General features: G+C 40.2%; 1 protein-coding gene across 3 annotated transcripts in view; it reads left to right on the forward strand.

Annotated features, from left to right (window-relative positions):
* The window catches only part of b4galt2 (UDP-Gal:betaGlcNAc beta 1,4- galactosyltransferase, polypeptide 2), a 168,063-nt gene that overhangs the window by 8,580 nt on the left and 137,694 nt on the right, over window positions 1-21,789 (forward strand). For all 3 annotated transcript variants that reach the window (XM_051401406.1, XM_051401413.1, XM_051401422.1), the window contains exon 2: window positions 10,814-11,894. In XM_051401406.1, coding sequence (XP_051257366.1) covers window positions 11,483-11,894 — 412 coding nt within the window. In that variant the 5' untranslated portion in view covers window positions 10,814-11,482. The remainder of the gene's footprint in view (window positions 1-10,813; window positions 11,895-21,789) is intronic.

Consider the following 21,789-nt stretch of genomic DNA (forward strand, 5'->3'; position numbering starts at 1 on the left):
TTGGAAATTGATTTGTAGTGTTAAAAAATGATTCTTTGTAGACTTCAGATGGACTGAAAACCCCCTGACTAAATTTTCAAATTGTAAATAGAGGTAATAAGTCAAAAAAAGTGTAATTTTATGAGACATGCTCAAATTTAAGTGACCTCTTTTTTTGTGCAGTGAATGAAGGGTTTGCTACTTTTTTCCTAATGCATTAGACACATACTGTTGAGGCTGGTAGCGCCAAGCTGAAGATAACTTCTGTTCGTCCCACTGTGCACCGGTTGGTTTGTAGGAGATGAACTTGCCTACAGCAAGATGTGCTGGAGCCATGAAAGAGCTCTGGGGCTCCTTACTATCAAGTGTAGCATGGCTAATGCATTTTTTATAAGACCGGGAGGGCTGGGTTGTAGGTTAAAACGCAAGGGGCCCGGGGCTCCAGAGACAGAGAGAGAGTGAAGGAGGCAAAAGAGAGTTGCTCTGCCTGTGATCTTCATCCAGTTTAAGTTTTTGGCTTTACACCCAGAGTCAATCTTCATATGATAACTTTCTCTTTTTTTTTAGCTACTTTTTTTTTTACAGTCAAAATATGAAGAAATATCACATTTACAATGTTTAAACCTGCAATGACTAATTGTTTTGGCCACTTCGGGGCAGCAGAAACGAGCTGTGAACACAACACCGACATTGTTAACACCTTTTAAGAGTTGCAAGCTGCTGCCTATTTAGACAGAAGATACAGAGAAACATTAAGATTCATTTGGAGTCGTGTTTTGGGCCACCTGGAAAATGCAAGTCCAATATTTGTTTTCATTCAAACAGTTAACTGCTGTGACTGAAAACAGTGTTAATGAGAACAACAATGAGATGCTATTTAAACAAAAATCGGACCTTTTGGGAAATATGCTTATTTGCTTTCTGGTGGGAGACTGATAGCAAACAGTCTGTACACTCAGTAAGAAAGTTGCAGTCGGCAGCCTGTTAGCCTAAGCTAAGTTACTAAGCTAATTAGCTTAGCACAAAGACTGGAAACAGGGGGAGACAGTTAGCCCATTCTGCCTACCAGCTCCTCTAATGCTCACTAAATAGCACTTTATATCTATTTTGTTTAATCTGTACAAAAAAAATGCATTGTTCTGTTTTACAGGACAATGACAATATTTTGGCTCTGAGCAGTTGCCAGGCAACCGGAGGAGACTCCAGGAAGTGTGTGTCTGGCCAAGTGGCTTTCTAAAGTTTCATATTTAACAAACAGACTTAAGAGTGATGTCAATCTTCTCATATAACTCTTGGCAAGAAAACAAAAAGTCCAATTTCTGAAAAAATATCAAACTAAAGCTCAGAAGAGCTGAGGGGATACTGCAGAGTATAATGCTAATTCTCTGTCGGTTCATCACTAGAGACACCTTTCACTTACAAGTAGTCGTATGATCCTCTGTTAATATGATAATACTGATTAAAACTGCTTTAACGACTGAAGAAAATACAAGTCAGAAGTAGTTAGTTATCTGTTGTCTTCCACATCATTGGGTTAAGATGAGTATTCAAAATAAACAAAACAAGGCTTGTAGCCTGAGGGCTCAGCTGAGAACATCTGCTATAGAAACACACAGAGCTTGAGTCTTGTAGCAGGTAAAGCGTCTCTCAATGCTGCTGGGAAAGGATGGCCTTCTTCTCTGTTGCATTAAACTTTATTATAAATGATCAATGATGTCACTGACAGGAAAATCAAGGCCTGCAGTCTCATATTCTTTGATCTGCTCAGCTTTCTGATGCCAAATGGATAGAAATACAGTACGTGGAGGAGTTGGCCCCTGGCAATACAGCTGTATTACTTTATATTCAGACAACCCATCTTCTCTGCAGTTATTGATTGATGTTTTCAGTTTTTGCATTTGCTACCTGATTCACAGCTTTCACTCATCCTTATGCTCCACTCCCCTTTCTTTCATCCCTCTTTGATCTCCTGCCATATGATCCATCAGGGTGACCTGCGTTAAAGCCACACATGTCCTTGTGTGTCTGCCCCGCTGAGGTGCCCTTCAACATTTCACTGATCTCCTCCAATGGTGCTGTCCTGAAATAAAACTATAACTTCCAATATTTCCTTCCACATAACCCAACTGCGAAAGTAATTCTGTGTTGAAAATGGACTAGTGTTGGCTGGTGTATTGTGTTACCTGGTTGATGTCACTGTAGGGAGGCAGTCTGAAGCAATTAGAGGAGTGATAACAAGTGAAAGAACAGGTAGAAAGGGAAGTAAAGGCAATAGCAGAAAGAATATTTTTCATTATGTTTATGCAAACATCAAAATGGCTGTAAAAAGCAGTCACAGTGCCATTTGTGGCTTTTGTAAGACAGATGCGAATCCATCTGGACTGTCTTTAAATGCAGTGATGCTTTCATATATTAAAGAAAATGACACTAAAGAAAAAAAGAAATCCCTGGCTGTTACAACTTAAGTGGCCTATAGACCAAAAGTACTGATGCATTTCCTTTTATATAAGTAATCTGATGCCTGTATGGTGCACTGCAGGCACCAGTGGCAGAAATGAATTGGCATTTTTTAGGCCAAAACAAACAGATTTTCAGTTGTGAATGTTTATAAATTTTTTACAGACTTTATGTTTCTATGATAGTAAACGGAATAAAGACTTTGGACTTTCTAGTCAGCTAAAAAAAGCTGTTCAGATAAGTCAACATTGGCTTCAGGTAATTGCATCTCCTATGTTATAGTCCTCTTGATCAGAACACACTGAGTATAGACAATACTGCAGATGATTTCTTTAGTTTCAGTGATCTCAGTGGCTGCTGTTCCAGATACACATATTAATAACACTCATGATAAACACAGAATTTAGAGTGCACATCTCACATTTCTGGTTTTAAAAGTCTAAGTTTTAAAATGCGTTCTGGTGATTCCTTTTGGGTTCCTGTCTTTGTGGAGAATGTGAAGCATGGTCACATTTTTGAATATTTGACAAGTCAGGTTGCTCGGTATGAATGAGAGGTGAAAGCGGTGCTACGCAGTGAAAGTAATCTACGGAGAGGAACGGGCAAACCACTATATTATGAATGGAAGGAAGAATTTAGAAACTTTCATCTGCACTTAAAGATTCCTCACACACTGAAATGTACCGAACTTGGGAACTTGAGACTAAAAGGTTATTAAGGTTAACCGGTCAAAATTTCCCCAGGCGTGCTTTTGACCCTTTGACCCTGCATATACTGTAACCGAAGCTGAACTCAACCCACAATTGTTCCAGTGGAGGAGCTGACCAGTGATTTACAGTGGAGGATAAAAAGTCTCCAGAGAAGCGCTGCACTTAATGCCGTAAACTTGTAATAAAACCATCCGACAACAGACAGGGATGATTGTTATTTATTGCTATTTATGTGGGCATTGACAATTCTAACCCAAAGCTCAACAAACGGAGAGGAGCTGTTGAGCTATTTCCAGGATAAAATTACTGCTGTGATTGCTGTTGCTCAACATTTTGACGTAAACGAGGAATTTCTTTTGTGTGTTTTCAGTTGTCCCTTCAATTAAAAGCCCCCAGTTCAGTCACAGACCATCTCTCCTTCCTGCATATGCTCGGCCTAGACTCTGAATGAATTATGTACCCTCACAAATTACCAGTCTGGCCACCCGTCTGGCAACCAATTAAAATTTTAAGATACAGATGTTGTAGACATTCTGCGAGCTTTAGCTGGCACTTCATCTGAATGTACTTTTTGATACGTGGTTGTGTACCGTAAGTGTGTGTAGTGTGGACTCTGAAAGTGAGGCATCCATTACATTTATGTGACAAGACCAGAAATTATTGAACAAGTACAGTATCTCCTTTTAAAGCCTGCAAATGTTCACGTGCACAAAGAAGTGTTTCAGCTCGCCTTTAATGCCTTGATTTGACTGACTGCACTTTGTGACAGATTGGTTTGAACATACACACGCTGTCACTGAATCATATATATGTGTTATATCCCTCTAGCTTATCTTACATCGGTGTTCTTGTGTAGCGTTTTGGTGCTAAAATGACATAAAATTCCACTTAGGTCAGGAAATCACACGCTGTACGATATTATTCGGGTCTGGGAGAGTCCCATCTGTAACTGTGTACATGAACAACTCTCTAGCCAGAAACCACAGTACTACAACTAAGCCCTGCAGTGTTATTAAAATGCAAATTTCAGAGCTGCACCTTTTTTAAAAAAAAAAAAAAAAAAAAAGACATTTAACAATTAGAACAGCATATTTTGTTGTAAAATTAAGAGTTATCACTAATGAGAACTATGAAGAAAATGCAGAGACTTATACTTTAAGCATTTTGTCATGCTTTTGAGGCAACATTTAGATTTTACATTTTTATATCAGGTTTTCAAACATGCATGACTTAAAAAAGTTTGAAAGCCACTGATCTACAGTTCAAAGCTCATTTCTCTGACTTCTGGCTTTAAGAGATCTCCATAATTATCCATGCTTGATTTTCCTTAACCATAAAAATAACATTTCAACCCACCCAAGTGGCAAGTTGCATGAATGCAGATCGTGATAGAATCAGTAGGACATCAAGGGAAACATGTCGCCTGCCATACTTATGCCCTCTCTTTGGCTACACGCTGTTTATTTTCTGGTGACAAACACAGCCCTGTGCAAAGAGAATGTTTTTGGAAATGTACAATCCCTGTGCCTCCTGTCACAGCTGATGGCAGCAAACCTTAAAAAAGGGCTGTTAAGAATTTCCACTGACGGCTCATTTCAAAATATAAAACTAAAATTGCATAAGAAGGTGTACAGTTGAAGCAGGAAAACAAGTTCCTTGCACTTACAAATGCATCCGTTGAGGCATTTCCCCTCTGACTGTGTGTTAGTGTCTTTGCATGAGTGTTTAGATGTTGTAATAAAGCCAGCACGGTACAAATAGAAAGCCACATTTGTAGTATGCGTGTGCAGTGTACGTGTGTGTTAGTACAGTGTTTGAAAATGTTTCGTGAAGGCACCAGCACATATTTAAATTATGAGTTCAAAGAGCTCATTTGGCTTGTAGTTTGTCAAAAAATAAGGAGTAAGATGATCACAGCAAGAAAATGACATTACCATCAAAATATATTCACTCTACCTCCTGAAAATGGGATAGAAATGACAGGCTGTTAAGTTTCATGTTTTTCTCCGTCAGTCTTTTTCCTATCTCTCTAAGGTCAGCTGATCCTGTATGTTTTAATATTCTATTAAAAGCTTTAGTTTGGGTGAGTCAACATCTTGAATTCTGGTTGAAGTGTTGCTTACTCTTTTATTTTGTACCAAGTTCTGTAGAGTTTTGTAGAGAATTGGAACTTCACACTCAACATAGTCAACATCATTTCTTTTTCAGTACTGAAAATCAGAAAGATCAGACGCAAAGAATTTTGAGAGTGAAGGTTAAAAGTTTAACAAACGCCAAAAAGTTACTAGAGCCGACAGTGATGTATTCAAATTGCTTATTGAGTCTAAAAAATTATTCAAATTGCAATGATACCAACAGAAAATCATCATATTTTAGAAGCTGCAACCGGCAAACATTTGATATTTTTACTGCATAAACAACTCAAAATTGTCATTGGTTTATATTATGTCTGTCAGTTAATCAGTTATTTCACTGATGGTTTCAGTGCTAATGACACACTGTGTTAGGCAGAGAATTAGCTGATTGGCATCAGCGGCTTCATTCATGCACCACAATCACTGGCTGTTTGGCTACCAGCTGGCTAGTTACGTCTGATCATATTCGTGCAGGTGTACAACCAGGCCATAATGACCTGACACCTCTCACTATTCAGAATCAGAATCAGACATACTTTAATAATCCCAGGGGGAAATTACTTTCCTTACATACTCCATATGAAATAGATACATACACTGAACAAAATTATAAACACAACACTTTTGTTTTTGCCCCCATTCATCATGAGCAAGTTTTTAGGGAGCGTGCAATTGGCATGCTGACTGCAGGAATGTCCACCAGAGCTGTTGCCTGTGAATTGAATGTTCATTTCTCTACCATAAGCCGTCTCCAAAGGCTTTTCAAAGAATTTGGCAGTACATCCAACCGGCCTCACAACCGCAGACCACGTGTAACCACACCAGCCCAGGACCTCCACATCCAGCATCTTCACCTCCAAGATCGTCTGAGACCAGCCACCCGGAGCTGCAGCTGCTGCAACAATCGGTTTGCATAACCAAAGAATTTCTGCACAAACTGTCAGGAACCGTCTAAGGGAAGCTCATCTGCATGCTCGTCGTCCTCATCGGGGTCTCAACCTGACTGCAGTTCGTCGTTGTAACCGACTTGAGTGGGCAAATGCTCACATTCGATGGCGTCTGGCACTTCGGAGAGGTGTTCTCTTCACTGATGAATCCCGGTTTTCTCTGTACAGGGCAGATGGCAGACAGCGTGTATGGCGTTGTGTGGGTGAGCGGTTTGCTGATGTCAGCATTGTGGATCGAGTGGCCCATGGTGGCGGTGGGGTTATGGTATGGGCAGGCGTGTGTTATGGACAACGAACACAGGTGCATTTTATTGATGGCATTTTGAATGCACAGAGATACCGTGACAAGATCCTGAGGCCCATTGTTGTGCCATTCATCCACGACCATCACGTCATGTTGCAGCATGATAATGCACGGCCCCATGTTGCAAGGATCTGTACACAATTCCTGGAAGCTGAAAACATCCCAGTTCTTGCATGGCCAGCATACTCACCGGACATGTCACCCATTGAGCATGTTTGGGATGCTCTGGATCGGCGTATATGACAGCGTGTTCCTGGTCCTGCCAATATCCAGCAACTTTGCAAAACCATTGAAGAGGAGTGGACAAACATTCCACAGGCCACAATCAACAACCTGATCAACTCTATGCGAAGGAGATGTGTTGCACTGTGTAAGGCAAATGGTGGTCACAACAGATACTGACTGGTTTACGGACCCCCCCGGACCCCCCAATACAGTGAAAGTGCACATTTTCGAGTGGCCTTTTATTGTGGCCAGCCTAAGGCACACCTATGCAATACCCATGCTGTCTGATCAGCATCTTGATATGCCACACCTGTGAGGTGGATGGATTATCTCGGCAAAGGAGAAGTGCTCACTAACACAGATTTTGACAGATTTGTGAACAATATTTGAAAGAAATAGACCTTTTACATAGAGAAACTCTTAGATCTTTGAGTTCAGCTCATGATGAATGGGGCAAAAACAAAAGTGTTGCATTTATAATTTTGTTCAGTGTATATTAAGAATATATATAATATAATTTAAAGTCACACTTTCAAATGTGCAAAAATGGCAAGTGTAAAGTGGATTATTGGATTGTATTATTACTTAATATGAGAACTATACCCCTATAAAACGGCAAATTGTCATTTTTGCACTTTTGAGTTATTGTATGGATTAAACAAACAAGATATAATGTGTTAATTAGTGAGCTTTAGAGGTGCTGGCAGGATTTTTACGTTTGGACAAAGCCACGCTAGCTGTTTCCCCTTGTTTCCATTCTTTATGCTAAGCTAAACCAACTTTCTACTGGCTTGAGCTTCATTTTCAACAGACAGACGTGAAATTGGTCTAAACCTTTGTCCAAATCTCTCTAAGAAAGCAAATCATTGATTTTCCAAAATGTGAAACAGTTCCTTTAATTATGTTTTCACACGTTCATTTTTAATTGCTTACCTTGTTGAGATATCACCCTGACCTATTGATCCCATAGGCTCACTTTGACTACATCCTCTTTCACAGTGTCTCCCATGCTGTATTATAATTAATCCACAACCAATTGAACAATGAGTTAACACGCTTGTTAACCTCTGTGATGGAGGCTGCACTCTCTGAGGCTTTACATAGAGATTAGTGAGCCCACTACTATCTGTGGTAGGGGACTAAAATCCTTATAAATTACAAAGATATGGCCGCATTGAGACAAACCTCTGATTTAATTTTGATGAAACGAAGGCATGACGTTCAGTATTGTGTCCTTGATTGGTTTAAGTTGTATCTTTATACTTTAGACACATTTTCTGTTAATATCTTCTGTCATCTTGTCCTCAGGACATCTGGACTGTCCAGTCTTCTTTGGTCTGGTCATTTAGAAACAGCTTTGAAACTTAATGGAAATGGAAATGGGCAGTTGTATTCCACTTCACATATTTTCATAGACTTTCTCTGTGGGTTCCTTGGCAGACATGATGTTATTGAGGACTGTTATGAAAGTTATTGCTGCTGTTAAAAAGGGAGTTACAGGGATCCTTGAATAAACTGGTTACATAAAGGATCTATTTCTCTCTGTCAGTGAGGCCGCGTCTTTACTTTTCTCACTCCTTGGTCTGTTCTCCTCATCTCTCCATGACTTACAAGCTTCAAAGACTTCACAGACTCCTTCCTGACTTTATTGTTTCTTTCTGGTTGACATTTACATATTAAGTTGAAAGTAAACGCTCTGCACCTTCTTGTATACAATCCCTGTGAGATATCCCAGGTAGTGAAAGGAAATAAAGGGAGACAGGAGCAAGTGAAAGACAGACGTTCTATTGTCTTTTGTTTCGGTCTGCTGACCTTTTTCAAGACAAAAAATATAAAATCCCAAGATAGTACTAGAGGAAAATCAGTTGGGCAAAATGTCAGCAAATACAGAGGCAGAGGTGCAGATGGATTTAGTCCTTGTGCGCTTTCATACCCCACTTGAGAGAAAAAGCACTGACATGCGTTGTATCTACATTGATCTCTGATAAGTCCCGTGCAGCTGCTCATCGGGAGCAAAATAGGTTCACGATCCCATCTGTGGATTTATTTCTTTTGTTTCTTTCTTTTGATGATGATTTATAGCACTGCCATGCTACACTATGACATGGTTTAACACCTGTTGGACACCGAGGGCAACCTGCTTGGCCCTGAGCTCTGTAGTTGAAGCAGAAAATAGGGCAAGAATTTTCTTCTTGATTATCTGTCTGACTGCCTCACCACATGTTTGACCCCTGATACATTACATGCCAGCCTGTTTAGTCACTGAAGAGCCGCATGGCTGGGAAATAAATCCTGACCTGCACAAGCATTTTAGTGTGACCGGCGAGTGGCTTCCGGGTCCTTCAGTCAGCAGAAATCCATCTCATTAACTTGCGAGTTGCACAGACATTCACACCCCTTATGTCTCAGTCTTGGCAGTCTTGACTTTGCTGCCCACAGACAAAAGTCAGAACGCAGCAAGAGGCAGCCTACTCTCTGAACAGGAAGCCGACATCAGCTCAGACACCAAACATGTGTTTCAATTTGCTATATTTTGACTCTACCTGCTTCAAGAAGCAACATAGAGACTGACCTTAACAGTTTAGGATTTGCATTTGATATAATTTGTATTTAGTATTCAGTATTTTTTTGCTACCACACCAGTTGATTCCTTCTTTGATACCATACTTTAAGAAATATTAACTAGTTTGACAAGCAGCTGCAAAATAGTCTTGAATTGTCAAAATCATCATCAGTCATCAAGTCCGTTAAAATTAAAAACAAGAACGCAATGTTTTATCACCAAATGTTTTTGGCTATTTTACATACACAGAAATGAAACCGACAGACTTTAACATACCCATCGTTTATCGTAACATTCACACTTCTGCATCTTGTTTTTTTTGGCATCTTAACGTTAAATTACATTTTTTTTATTTAAATCCGAATCTGTCTGATCATAGAACTAGTAAAGGGAGCTGTGAAATTTCTGTTGGTACCCAAAAATTGATGTTTGATACCAAACTCAATTTAACAGTATTTTACCGACATTCAGATTAAGTACGCCAGGTCAAAGTATGTATGTGAACAAACATGAAGTAGAATAAAATAATTAAAAGGCATGAGTTAAGTAATCAGTCTGAAGTTAATAAGTCAGTAAAAGCTTATGTCTCTTTCTCCCATTCACTATGAAAGTCTGGCTGATGGAACAGCCACTTTCCAGAAATGCTTAAAAAACATTTGCCAAATTCAAGGATTTTTCCCAGGGGATATCTGTGACGTTAAGTAGCACTGGAGGAAATCGGAGCTGCCACTAGACATTAGATATCCATCCTTTTCCAATTACCAGCAGTAGTATTTCAATATTTATCACTGCCTCTCTTTCTTCTTTCTTTCTGACTGTTGGTTTTTCAGTAGAAAGTCTGGTGTAGGGTCAGGGTTTTAATTGTCTACTTCAACCTCATCTTCCTCTTTTCTCTCATTGATTGGAAAAGCCATAAACCAACAATAAGAATAGCCTGTGGGGAAGCTCTAAGTGCCCGCTCCTTCCCTCCCTTTGCTTGTATGTTAGCTGCATTCTGTATTCCCACTAGCCGTCTCATTCCATCATAAATGCTTTTTAAACCACTTGACTGGAAAATTGACTTGGCATGTCAATTCTGCTGAACAGCCCCAGTCAACACTTTCAGTTTGTCTGCGTTTGGAGATGCTTTTGTTGTTGATTCTGTTTGTGTCAAATTCTCACGTGCCCTTCTTTTTCTACTGAGAGTGAACTTGTGAATTTATTTCACTGCAACTCAACCAGGCATATCGAATAAGAACAAGGTCACTGAATACCCTTAAATTGCCAGAGGAAGATCAATGATGTTCAGTTTGATTTTATGCAGCGAATAATGCAATAAGTCACTGCACTGAAGAAAAATGCATGCACAGCTATGATTAATAGCACTTCTGCTGCATTGGATCTAGGGAGCATTGAAAAAATTAACACTGTTTACTAGCACATAGCCATCGCTTTAGTTAAACATTTGATAAATCACTGTAATTAAATCGTCTTTGTCTTTTCTTTTCCTTCAGGTGCCCGAGAAATTCCTCGTTTAAGACTACCAGCAAAGGGGACAGTATTTTGAGTATCTGAGTGTTGGAGATCGATCACCAACCGACCAATTCTGTGAGTCTGACTGACCTGACGCCATAAGAAGAGGACAGCTCAACTGAAACATCAGCTGATCCTCTACACTGATGAATGTTAGTCGGCAGCTTCCAATTCTGTGCCATCATTGGGATTGCGTATTACTCTGAAGTTAAAAAACGCCAGTCCTTGGACTAATTCGCCTGGCTTTTAACTTTGGCATACCACATGGCTGCAGCAGCAACCTGACACTGGGATAGTATCAACATATGATCACATGCCCATATCAGCAAAGTTTTATCTGAAATCGGGGCCTTATGTCTTAGATTACACTGAACTTATCATTTGGTTTATCTGTAGTTAAGTATATTAGATCAAGGTTCATCTCACCCAGGGATTAATGCTGATCAAAACATTTTAGTACTTTTGTCATGCGGGGAATCTGTAGACACACCAGAAACAAGGTGGCAACTCAGACTGTAGGTGAAGCTTACTGCATAGCCTCCCCATCTTCATTAATGATCCCATGAGAAGTCGGCTGTCAGCTAACCACATGTCCTTATCAGAGATCTAATAGCAGTTGATATTTCCAATATGGCCGTCTGGGTGAGCGTATGCCTGTAGCAGCGCCAGCGTTGTCGTGGCTGGCCGTCGCAGGACGGTCATCTTCCTCGGCCATGACCCGGCTGATGTTGGGCCGGACTCTGGAGCGCATCTGTAAAGGCGTCCTGCTGCTCTGCCTGCTCCACTTCCTCATCATGATGATCCTGTACTTTGACGTCTACACGCAGCGCTTCGACCTCTTCAGCCGCTTCAACAACGGCCGCAATGGATCCAGGAATAACGTCAGCGGAGCAGCAGGGAACGGACATCATTTTTACTATTACAACCTTTCCAGGCCAAACGCAACGTTAGCCAGCTACCTGGCCACAGGCGAGCAGCTGGTGCCGACTGTGCAGCCCGAGACCAATCAGACACCTTCCCCAAAACCGCTGCCGCCGTGCTCTGAGAACCCGCCCGGCCTTGGTGAGTTATAATGTCTTTTCCCCACTATGACAACCATTTCCAAGTACTGTTAAAAATTAGTCTAGTAACATAGAACATAGAAGATAGCTGACTGGCTACATTCGTTGTCTTGAGTCACAACAGTCCTGTAAGTTTACCGAACTGTTGTGACAGCAGGGGTCTACCGATTTCAGGTGTGGCGAGCTGCCTCTGGCTATCTCCTGCTAAATTTAACGTTCACATCCACGAGTGACAGAATGAAAAAAGAAGACTCTAGAAACTCATCTGGGCTCTTGTGCTGTGGTTGGTGACAGTGGTTATGAGAGGAAAGGACGCAGCAGGGGGCCATCTTACTTTATCGAGTCTGTCCCTGCCATGTGGCCAGCATGCTAATGTTAGCCAGACAACAGTAGGCACTTATCGGGCTGGAGCAGATGTTTGCAGACTTTTCTGCTCTATCTGTTCAGTAATTGGTAAAGTAGATATCTGTGCTCTGGGATAACATGTTTTTTAATGCTTATTACTGTTCAAAGTGAATCCAAATGGACACAAAGAGGGTTTTCCCTTGTGTCTCTGGCTTTGAGTACATTGTTTTTGGGCTCTTGGGTCATTTTAAACCACGGTTATCTTGCTTCTATTCTGTGCTGTAAACTACAGCTCATTATATCTTTATGAAGTCTTATGAGTCTGCATGACTGAGCTTGAAATGTGACTTTTCTATTTTGATTACTTTCTATCCTGCTTAATCACCTTTTCCGAAGACCTATTTGCTAGATTTGTTTATCCACATGGCTCGCTGTGTTTGTTGTTATAGCCTGTACATACTGTATGCCCGATAACAGAGGATTTGCACATCATTGATTAGTGTAATGAATAGGGGAGCTGAGACCTTGATTGGGGCTTGAATCTGGAGAGCACTATTTTATATTCAGTAAATAAATGCATCTCCAGTCTTATTCCAATTAGCGGGAGAGCAAGTGTAGCCATAATTTTGTTTTTCCGGGTCATTCCGCAACATAAAATGGATTTAATGTCAACGATTTACACTGTGGTATTTCAACCTTATACACTCACAGCGGAGCTATTAGCAGAGATTCATGCAGTCGGACACGTATAAGCACATGTCTACAGAAATGCACACAGCAGCTCAGGTACTCACCACAGCTTTCGAAGATTTCTTTGGAAGATTTAACATGTCTAAGAACGCAGAATTTGAAATAATAAATAAATTAAGATGCTTAGAGCAATGTAGAGGCAAGTTGTTGACATCTTGTGTAGATGTTTCACTTCACTGTGCTACATTTTTTTTGAGGTTATAGAGGCATAGTTGGCAGTTTTTCTATTTCTTCAGTTATTTCTCTAGTGTTTTATGATTTGAAACACTCTGTCTTACGATAGATACAAATCCCATAATCCTCTTTGTGTATTGAGACAAAAATCCATACATCATCACTAGAAATGAACCATGGGAGTCTGGACTTTTTTATCATGGTATGAATTGCCTTCATCAGCGAAAACCTTTCTAATGAACTAGCACACATGCCACACACACACACACACACACACACACACACACACACACACACACACATACATATGTATTATGGCAGTAACACATGTACACTTGTGATACAGTACAAAAAGGTGGAGGCAACACACACACACACACACACACACACAGACATCACAACCACACACATCTCATTATCATCAGTATCCATCCACCCAACAAATCAGAGGTTGATTGAGTCACACTAAGCCCCGGGTTTACTAAATCTATAATTACATACTGGACACAAACGTTATCACACAGAGACGCCCACACACACACACACACACACACACACACACACACACACACACACACACACACACACACACACACACATCATCTCTGTCCCCAGCTCTCTGTCATGAATACTCACAGATAATTAAGCTCAGGCAGGAGGAAATAACTCCTGCTGTCTTTATTTCACATTAGCCAGAGTAGCTTTGACCGCTGATCTCTCTGATCAACTCATCCTGATACCACTGAGGCAAAAACCTGCTTTTATTCAGCTTTAAAGAAACAGTTTGACAGTTTGGGAAATATACCTATAGCCTTTTAATGAGTGTAAGATGAGAAAATCAACACCACTATCTGTCAGTTAAATATGAGGCTAACGATATAACATGTTGATTAATGACCTTAAGAAGTGCTGGAATGTGGATTTTGTTAACTTTTGGACAGAGCCAGGCTAGTTTCCACTCCAATCTCCACTCCAAGCTAAGCAAACCAGCTGCTGCGTTAGAGTGATATTGATATTGTTGTTTAAGTCTGGGCAAGAAAATGCGGATTTACCAAGATGTCAAACAATTCCTTTAATATTTATTTTCAAGTCCCAAGTTCACATAGAACACAAAACTTGGCTCCACATTCAGCCATGTTAACTACTGCAACTGACTTTTTGAATTAGCTTGACTTAACTTAAAGTTCCTCTCCACTCAAAAATATGTTTTTCTTCTTGTTCCAAGTCAAATCTGTCAACTGTGCAACTTCTACAGGGAGAAATTAACAACATTTTCATATTTATAGATTCTGGATTTTTAATGAAAAAGTCAGTAATCCATAATAAACAATGAGAGAAAGGCTCATGATCAGGCACAGCTTGATAATATATAGATTTATATCTACACAACAAATTAATTGATTCAGCCATCTTTATTCTGATCATTAATTGAGAAGTTGCTCCTCATATAAGGCATATTAATGATGCATGTAGTGCTTGATAAAACAGATTTATATTCCTTTTGTCAGATAAGACACTTTGGTGATGAAATGAAAATATGTTTCTTATTTTCTCCCACCTGTTCCATCTGTAAATGAGCTTTGTAAACTTAATCCCTTGCGAGCACCATTGTAGCAGTGTCAACATTTTTCTCCCTTTTTTTTTTAGTGATTGCTTTTCTCATTTGATAATGAGGTTTGTAACGTGCTTTGAAATTGGGAGTGGGAGATAAAGCTGTCAGGTTGATTTGTATGAAGCTGAGGTTCGCTGATTCCATTATTTGGCCTGGAATTGGCTGTCACTGACTCTGGATTTGGCATTCATACCAGGCACAGGTGTACTCTTGTAGCTTATCTCTGCCTTTTCTCTGTGATGGAGTGGCTGCCTGGGGGCTGTAATGAGCAGGAAGGCAGAGAAAGACTGAGCGAGTCTGTTTTTCAGTCACAGGTGCAGAGAGAGAGGGAGAGAGAGAGAGGGAGATCTAATGGATGGTGGTATGATGGTTGGTATGAAGTGAGACAGACAGAGAGGCGGGATGGAGTGAAGGAAGGAACAGCAGGTGGAGAGGTGAGGGGGCGTTGAGGGAAAAAGAGAGAGACCTTAGATGGAGGTATACACATACACACACACACACACACACACACACAAGAGAGAGAGAGAGAGAGAGAGAGAGAGAGAGAGAGAGAGAGAGAGAGAGAAACAAACAAACAAGCCCTTGGCTGTCCCAGAACACCAGCTGACAGGTGCTGTCTGTATGAGTGGCTAGCATCCACAGTTTGTATCCTAGTTGCATATGTGTGTGTTTGTGTGTGTCTGTGTGTTTTTTGTGTGTTAGTGTGAGCTGGCATGTGGGATATGCAAATCGGCTGTTCATCAAAAATGTAACCTAGGCATTGACAAATAATGCCAAAAGAAATGCTGAAAAGCCACGTCTTTTCTCAGGAAGAATGCAAAATTAGGGACGTTAATTGAAAACTGCAAACATTAATTCTGCTTTCGTCTAATTTATGGTTTATTTAAAAAACCCATAGGAAGAACATTTTATCTACTACTAATTTGTTTTCCTAATTGCTAGCTCCCTCAAATGTGAATATTCGCTGGTTTTATTTGTCTTTTATGACAATAAACTGAATATATTTGGGTTTTGGACAGCTGGTTTGGCAAAACACTCAATTTGAATATGGTATGCTATGGAATAACAATCTTATCAGCCTGATGTCATTATCAATTTGGGGTCCTTGAAAATGTAAAAAATGTTGAGAACCACTGATTTAGCAGGCTACTTCCAGATTATTATAAGTTTTCGTTTCGGTGTGAAACACTTTATGTCATTGTGTTAGGAGGGTCACATGATCAATGCTCTATTAATAGTGCAACCATTATGTTTTATGTTATGGTTTTATGTTATGACGTATACAGATGCATGAACTTCTTGAACAAGCTTGACACGTGTTTAAATCCAGAGAAGCTGCTGATTGAATCCTTTTTGTGTTCTTGTGTTGTTTGAGTGCCTGTTTTTTTTGCACAGATATCACTTTTGTGCTTTGGATGGCGTTTCCCACTGTTACCCGTGAAATATTTGATGTAGAACCAGCCTCAAATTAAAAGCAGGTGTTCCACTGTATCTAGTCTGCATTGGACGGTGACATGAGCTCTAATGTGTTACGTTTTGATCTGAATGTTTTTAATAGCCAATTTTCTACTTGTAGCCAGTTTATGCTCAGACATGTGTGTGTGTGTGTGTGTGTGTGTGTGTGAATTCTTCTCAAGCTTGAACCCTATTATTTATTCTTGCTATTAATCACTTCTTCCTACACACACGACATGTGGACGCTTGAGCGCACTCGCACAGAGCTCAGTGGGAGGTTAAAAACTATTTTCCAGGCCTTGTTTTAATTGGATGCTCTACAGGGGTTTTCCCAATCAAATGTAATTAGCAAGAATTAACTGTCTTCTTACATGCTAATAAACTACGGATGCTAGATTCTGAGCAGGATGCACCTGAGACGTCCCCATCCAGGAGGACATGAATATAATGACTGAACAGAGAAATGCCACGACATGCCATGCCGTAGTGCACGTGACCTCGAAAGTGGGGTCTTTCACAGGTAATGGTCAGTGCTGGGCAGATGCAGGGTCATTCCTTCCTGTTCTCTTTCACTGCTGTACATTGGACGCTGCCACCTCTTTGCAGGATTGAACTTCAAAGCCTGCTGTCACCCAACTTATTCACTTATTAACGTAATTATGAGCCACAACCAAATCAATCACAAGCTGGACTCAGGGGCAGTTGAGTGGTTTTGGCTTCACTTTTGGGGATCATGTAGTCCTATTTATATATGTTGATGGTTAGAATAACTATAAATTATATAGTTTTTCGAACTATTATATTCAAGTTTAGAGTTCCTCACTCTTGTTCAGGTGGCCACAAGTCAAGCAGATCAACCCAAATGCCCCTCAAACAGCTTGAAGTTGCCATTCCTGCACTGTGATGTTGGTCTTCCCTGACTGGATTATGACCAGGGAGAGTTACCGCTCTCAAACGTACGAGGTACTGTGAAGACGCAGTGGCTCAATACTGAGGTCCCGCTGCGTCGCTCAGCTGCTCATCTATCATGTAGCGTCTGAGATCTCACTCTAGAGATGTAATCTCGGCTGCTTGTATGTCATTCATTCAGTCACTGTCCAAAGCACGTGACACCTGGGAGAGATGGAAAAATGATTGACCAGCTTTTACTCTAAAACTATAGAAAATAATCTTTAGATTTTGATTCGAACTTCAGATAGTTACTGTTACGCATACACACCAGTGTTGAGAAGTCACACTTGATAGTAATTCACATGTAAATATTTTTTCGGGGCTCAGATTGTTTGCTGTCTGACCAGGAGTTGGATGGAGGGTTGATAACAGTATAAACACAGGTGCAGGGCCACATTAACGTTGCACAGGGACTGAAGGTGGGCAGCTTCAAAAATAGGAAGAACACACCTTCTAAATAAAAGCACAGTTGTCGTATTGCTGTGAATTCTGAGTGGTCTAGATAGCCACTGGTGTTTGTCCAGGAATCAGCTAGGTTTATTTCAGAGATGGAGCGTTTGTGAAGCTTTACTGAAGTTTTTCTCTGAGGATCAGAGTTCAGGCATCTTGGATGGAGCTAGGCTGACCTTTGATGCCATTTTTTCCTTCCCGATACAGATACTGATACCTGAACTTTGCATATCGGCCGATACCGAGTATTGATCCGATACATGTGTGTTAAAGAGTAATTAATGATGTCACAGCGGTGCACAGACGGGCATACTCGCCAATACCGCATTTCAGGCAGTATTGGAGGAATTTCCTAAACTGTTGTCGGTACCAGAACACCTCTACTAATAATGTATTGAGTAAATGGTTAAGTATTGCAGCTTCCTTTTCATCAAATTCTTTCAAGTTACGACACTTTGACGTATTTTTCAGACCGTTTTTTCCACTTTTGGATCCAGAGACGTGTAATGCTGTTTTATTCATTGAGTAATTTGAATGGAATGACATGTCTCTTGTAACCCTGAACTTTACTTGTGTGTCCCCTGAGGGGAAAACCATCACGAGAGCCTGAACCATTTCACCTTCTCCACTACCTCCTGGAATAATGTGAAAATACTGTTAAAACCTCTTTTTGATGCTGGGTTGAATCCAGGGAGGCCCTTCCTTCCTTAGACCTTCACCTTCCCAGTGCTCAGTGAACAGTGAATTTGTGGCACAGCATGTTTTATGACCTGTCTCCTACATTTTTAATAGAGGGTTTAAAGAGGGCTGCTTAGGCTTAGAACAATGACCTGAGTCAGTGGAGCTCAAGAAACATCATTTATATATTTTGGTTAAACACATAAAACTTTAAAACTATAAATCAGATTTTTGAGCCTTAAAATAGTGCAATCATCAGTTTGTTGTGCCATCAGTTATTGTTTTAAAAGTAAAAGAAAACAGAAAAAGCTTGTGGTTTGATGCGTTTATGCTGCCGTATGTAATTACAGATCATCTTTTTTTAAAACAGTTGTTTATTTTGAAAAGGTATTTAATCTAAAATTACAAACAAGGAAACGCTGAAAAATGAGCATGAAGATTCATGACGTGTACAGAACTGCAGGACTTAAGTTTGTATCGATTTTCTTCCTGTGAATTGTATTTCCTACACAGAGAGAGAATATCTTTTTCAACAGGGCACATGAGTTGAATTCTGCTCATGTGTTTATCTTGGTGCTGTGACTTAAAGTGTGTCATTGTTATGTGAGGAGGATGCAGGAAAATAGGTATTAATAAAAGGAAGTCTTTCACAACTGTAGCTGGTTCACTTGGTCTGGAAAATTGGGACTGACTGAGCACTACATGGATGGAGACTCCACTGCAGAGTTTTACCATACTTTATATGTTTATTTATCCTATCTGGTTTCAGAAAGAGTGCACTAAGAAATATTATGAGCATTATTATTATTACTGGAACTCATAACTGATAGAAATGGGGGAAAAAAGCAGATTATTCTTGGAATTACGTTCACATTGAGATTTTGCATCTCACGATCTGCATCCAATGGCAACGTTCAGTGCCAGTGCAGGAAGCGATGTGCACCAGGCAGGAAATAAGAGAGTGTGGTAAGCGTGTAGAACATCTGACTTTCATGCAGGAGACTGATCTCCTGTCACAGCCCATTTTGCTTTTTTTCTTTGAACCATAACCAAGATCTTTCCCTAAACTTAACCATACTGTAGTTGCCATGCATAGAAAGCAGGAATTTGGACATTTGTAAAAACAAAAAACTTATAATATGATTATAATCCTTGGTCTTGTAGAAATCTCCCAAGTCAATGTTTTTGTTTGTGAAAAAGAGGCACCTTGCAGCATTTCTCATTTCAACTCTTTCACTTTCTGATGCGTTTACATGGTTACCACCACGTAATATTGCATAAATGTACAGTATATGTCGCTCATACCAATTCTTTCCTGACACATGTAGTGACCATGTGCTGAAGGACTCTTCAGGAACTTTTTCAAGCTGTTGCACTAGATTTCAACTGACAAGCTTTCCCACCATCATTAACAAAGCAAACGAGCAAAGCAAATGAGAAAACACACTAGAGTTGAGTCCAACATTCACAAGTATTAATGAAAACAAGAATTATATGATGAGAAAATCAAAAGTGAATCATTGATTAATAGTTCATGTTTATTAAATAACAAACTCAACTGTGTTTATTGTTATTTACTGAGCATGTGATGGGTCTTTTCTGCTTTATTTTCGAGAAACTAGTATATTGACATTGTACTGTTCAGCATACACCAGATAACAGTACAAGGGTTCAGGGTTTGTGCACAAAAATAAACCGTACCTGGGATCAAGTAGTGCCAATACACATTATTCACATGAAATTCTTTTTGACCCTGTAGAATGTGGTAAACTATGAAAATAAGTTCAAGCTCAAGTAAAAAAGCCAAAAATGAATGTCTTACGCCAGTGTTTCCTCACCTATCGCTGTGTTTATTAGGCAAGGAAATAACATCAGTCCGGCAGGAAAGAAAACAGCCTATTTTCTTCACTGCTTTCAATCAAGTCATTAAACAAGGTCGTTCCCTTCAGAAACACATTGCTATTCACTCCCACACAGCAAGGAAGCCGACGACGCCACAGCCGCACAGGCAAAGGGCTCTTGACAACATAATGGCTGCCATAACTTCATTAAAATGGCCTTGCTTCCCTTCCTCACTGCCATTCACTTCTTTCCACAGGACCATTCTGCTGTGTGTGTTAGTTTCCATCCACGTGTGGCAGCATAATTTAATTTTTCCGAGCCAATTAACTGGCCTGTCTTTTCCTCAATCCATCTGGAAATTTTGTTTATTGGGTGTTCTTTCCGTCTTTCTTTTTTCCTTCTTTCCCTTTTTCTTTGCAAAACATTTATCTCCTCAACAGAGTTCTCCATTCTCCTCATTTAGAGACTGAATACAGAATAGGAGCATTAGCAAGGTCTGTGCTTTCATCTAGTGAAATATGAGCTGGAACTCACCCGTTTCAAAAGGTGAAAGGACACGTCCTCAATCAATTGTTGCTCAGCGATACTGTATCAACAGCAGCCTCATCTAGTGATGTGTTCAGCAGAAGGCAGAATTAGACCTTCACCAACACTGTGTGGATTCAGGAAACGTGATACGAGGTTAAAAAGGACACCTTCAGGACTTGTTTAGAAGTGTCAGTTGGTGCTTGAATGGAGTTGATTGTTTAGCTGAGACTGACAGATGCAACACAGAACAAAAATGGATGCATGCAATCATCATATTTCATGTTCTGTATGTGCGAGACTTTCCTCCCAAGACGAAAGAGCTCAGTCATTCCAGCAAGTGCCCCAGAACTACATATTTTTAAGTGAGGAATCGCTCTCGTGGCCGTAGGATTTACGACGGGAGCAAATTGATGGATGGGTCCCCAAACTTTAATACGGGAGGCAGCTGTTTGTTCCTGTTTCCTGTTTGTCAGTCCATGTTGTTTATTGTAAGAATGACTGCAAACATTCCCAAACCAAACCAAACCAAACCAAGTGTTTATTACTGTCATCATGATGACAATGCTCCCCTTACCTTGAGTTGTCATTTTAACCCCATCCACCATCTTTCCCTGTCATTTTCCCTGTATCTTTGTTCATGTGGACACCAATGATCAAACTCAGTGATGCCACCAATGGATACCAGGATAAAGAAAAATGATACAAATTAATAAAATATTTTATTCTTTAATCCTCATATTATTTAAATGTGTGAAAAATCATTTTTAATTTAAAACCAGATATGCCTCTTAGCTGCTGTGTTTCCAATTCTGGGCCCTCGTAGCGTCCAGAATCAGCTGATGTCTGTGGATGCGTTTGCACGTATACATACATGTGTTCATGTGCATATTGTTTATGTGTTTCTATTCTGTGTGTTTGTCCACTGGTGGATGTGTTCACATCTGTTTCTGCATGCCAGTGTTTGTGTGTGTGTGTGTGTGTGTGTGTGTATCATAAATGTGTCGTTAGCACTGTAGGTTTGTCTGTACACTCTCACATTATACTGTGTGCTGCATGTGTTTGTAGTCTTGACGGGGTAATAAAACGCCTCTTCTCATCTCGATTCTCCTGG

This window comes from Dicentrarchus labrax, unplaced genomic scaffold, assembly GCF_905237075.1.
Source record: "Dicentrarchus labrax unplaced genomic scaffold, dlabrax2021, whole genome shotgun sequence".
Lineage (NCBI taxonomy): Eukaryota > Metazoa > Chordata > Actinopteri > Moronidae > Dicentrarchus > Dicentrarchus labrax.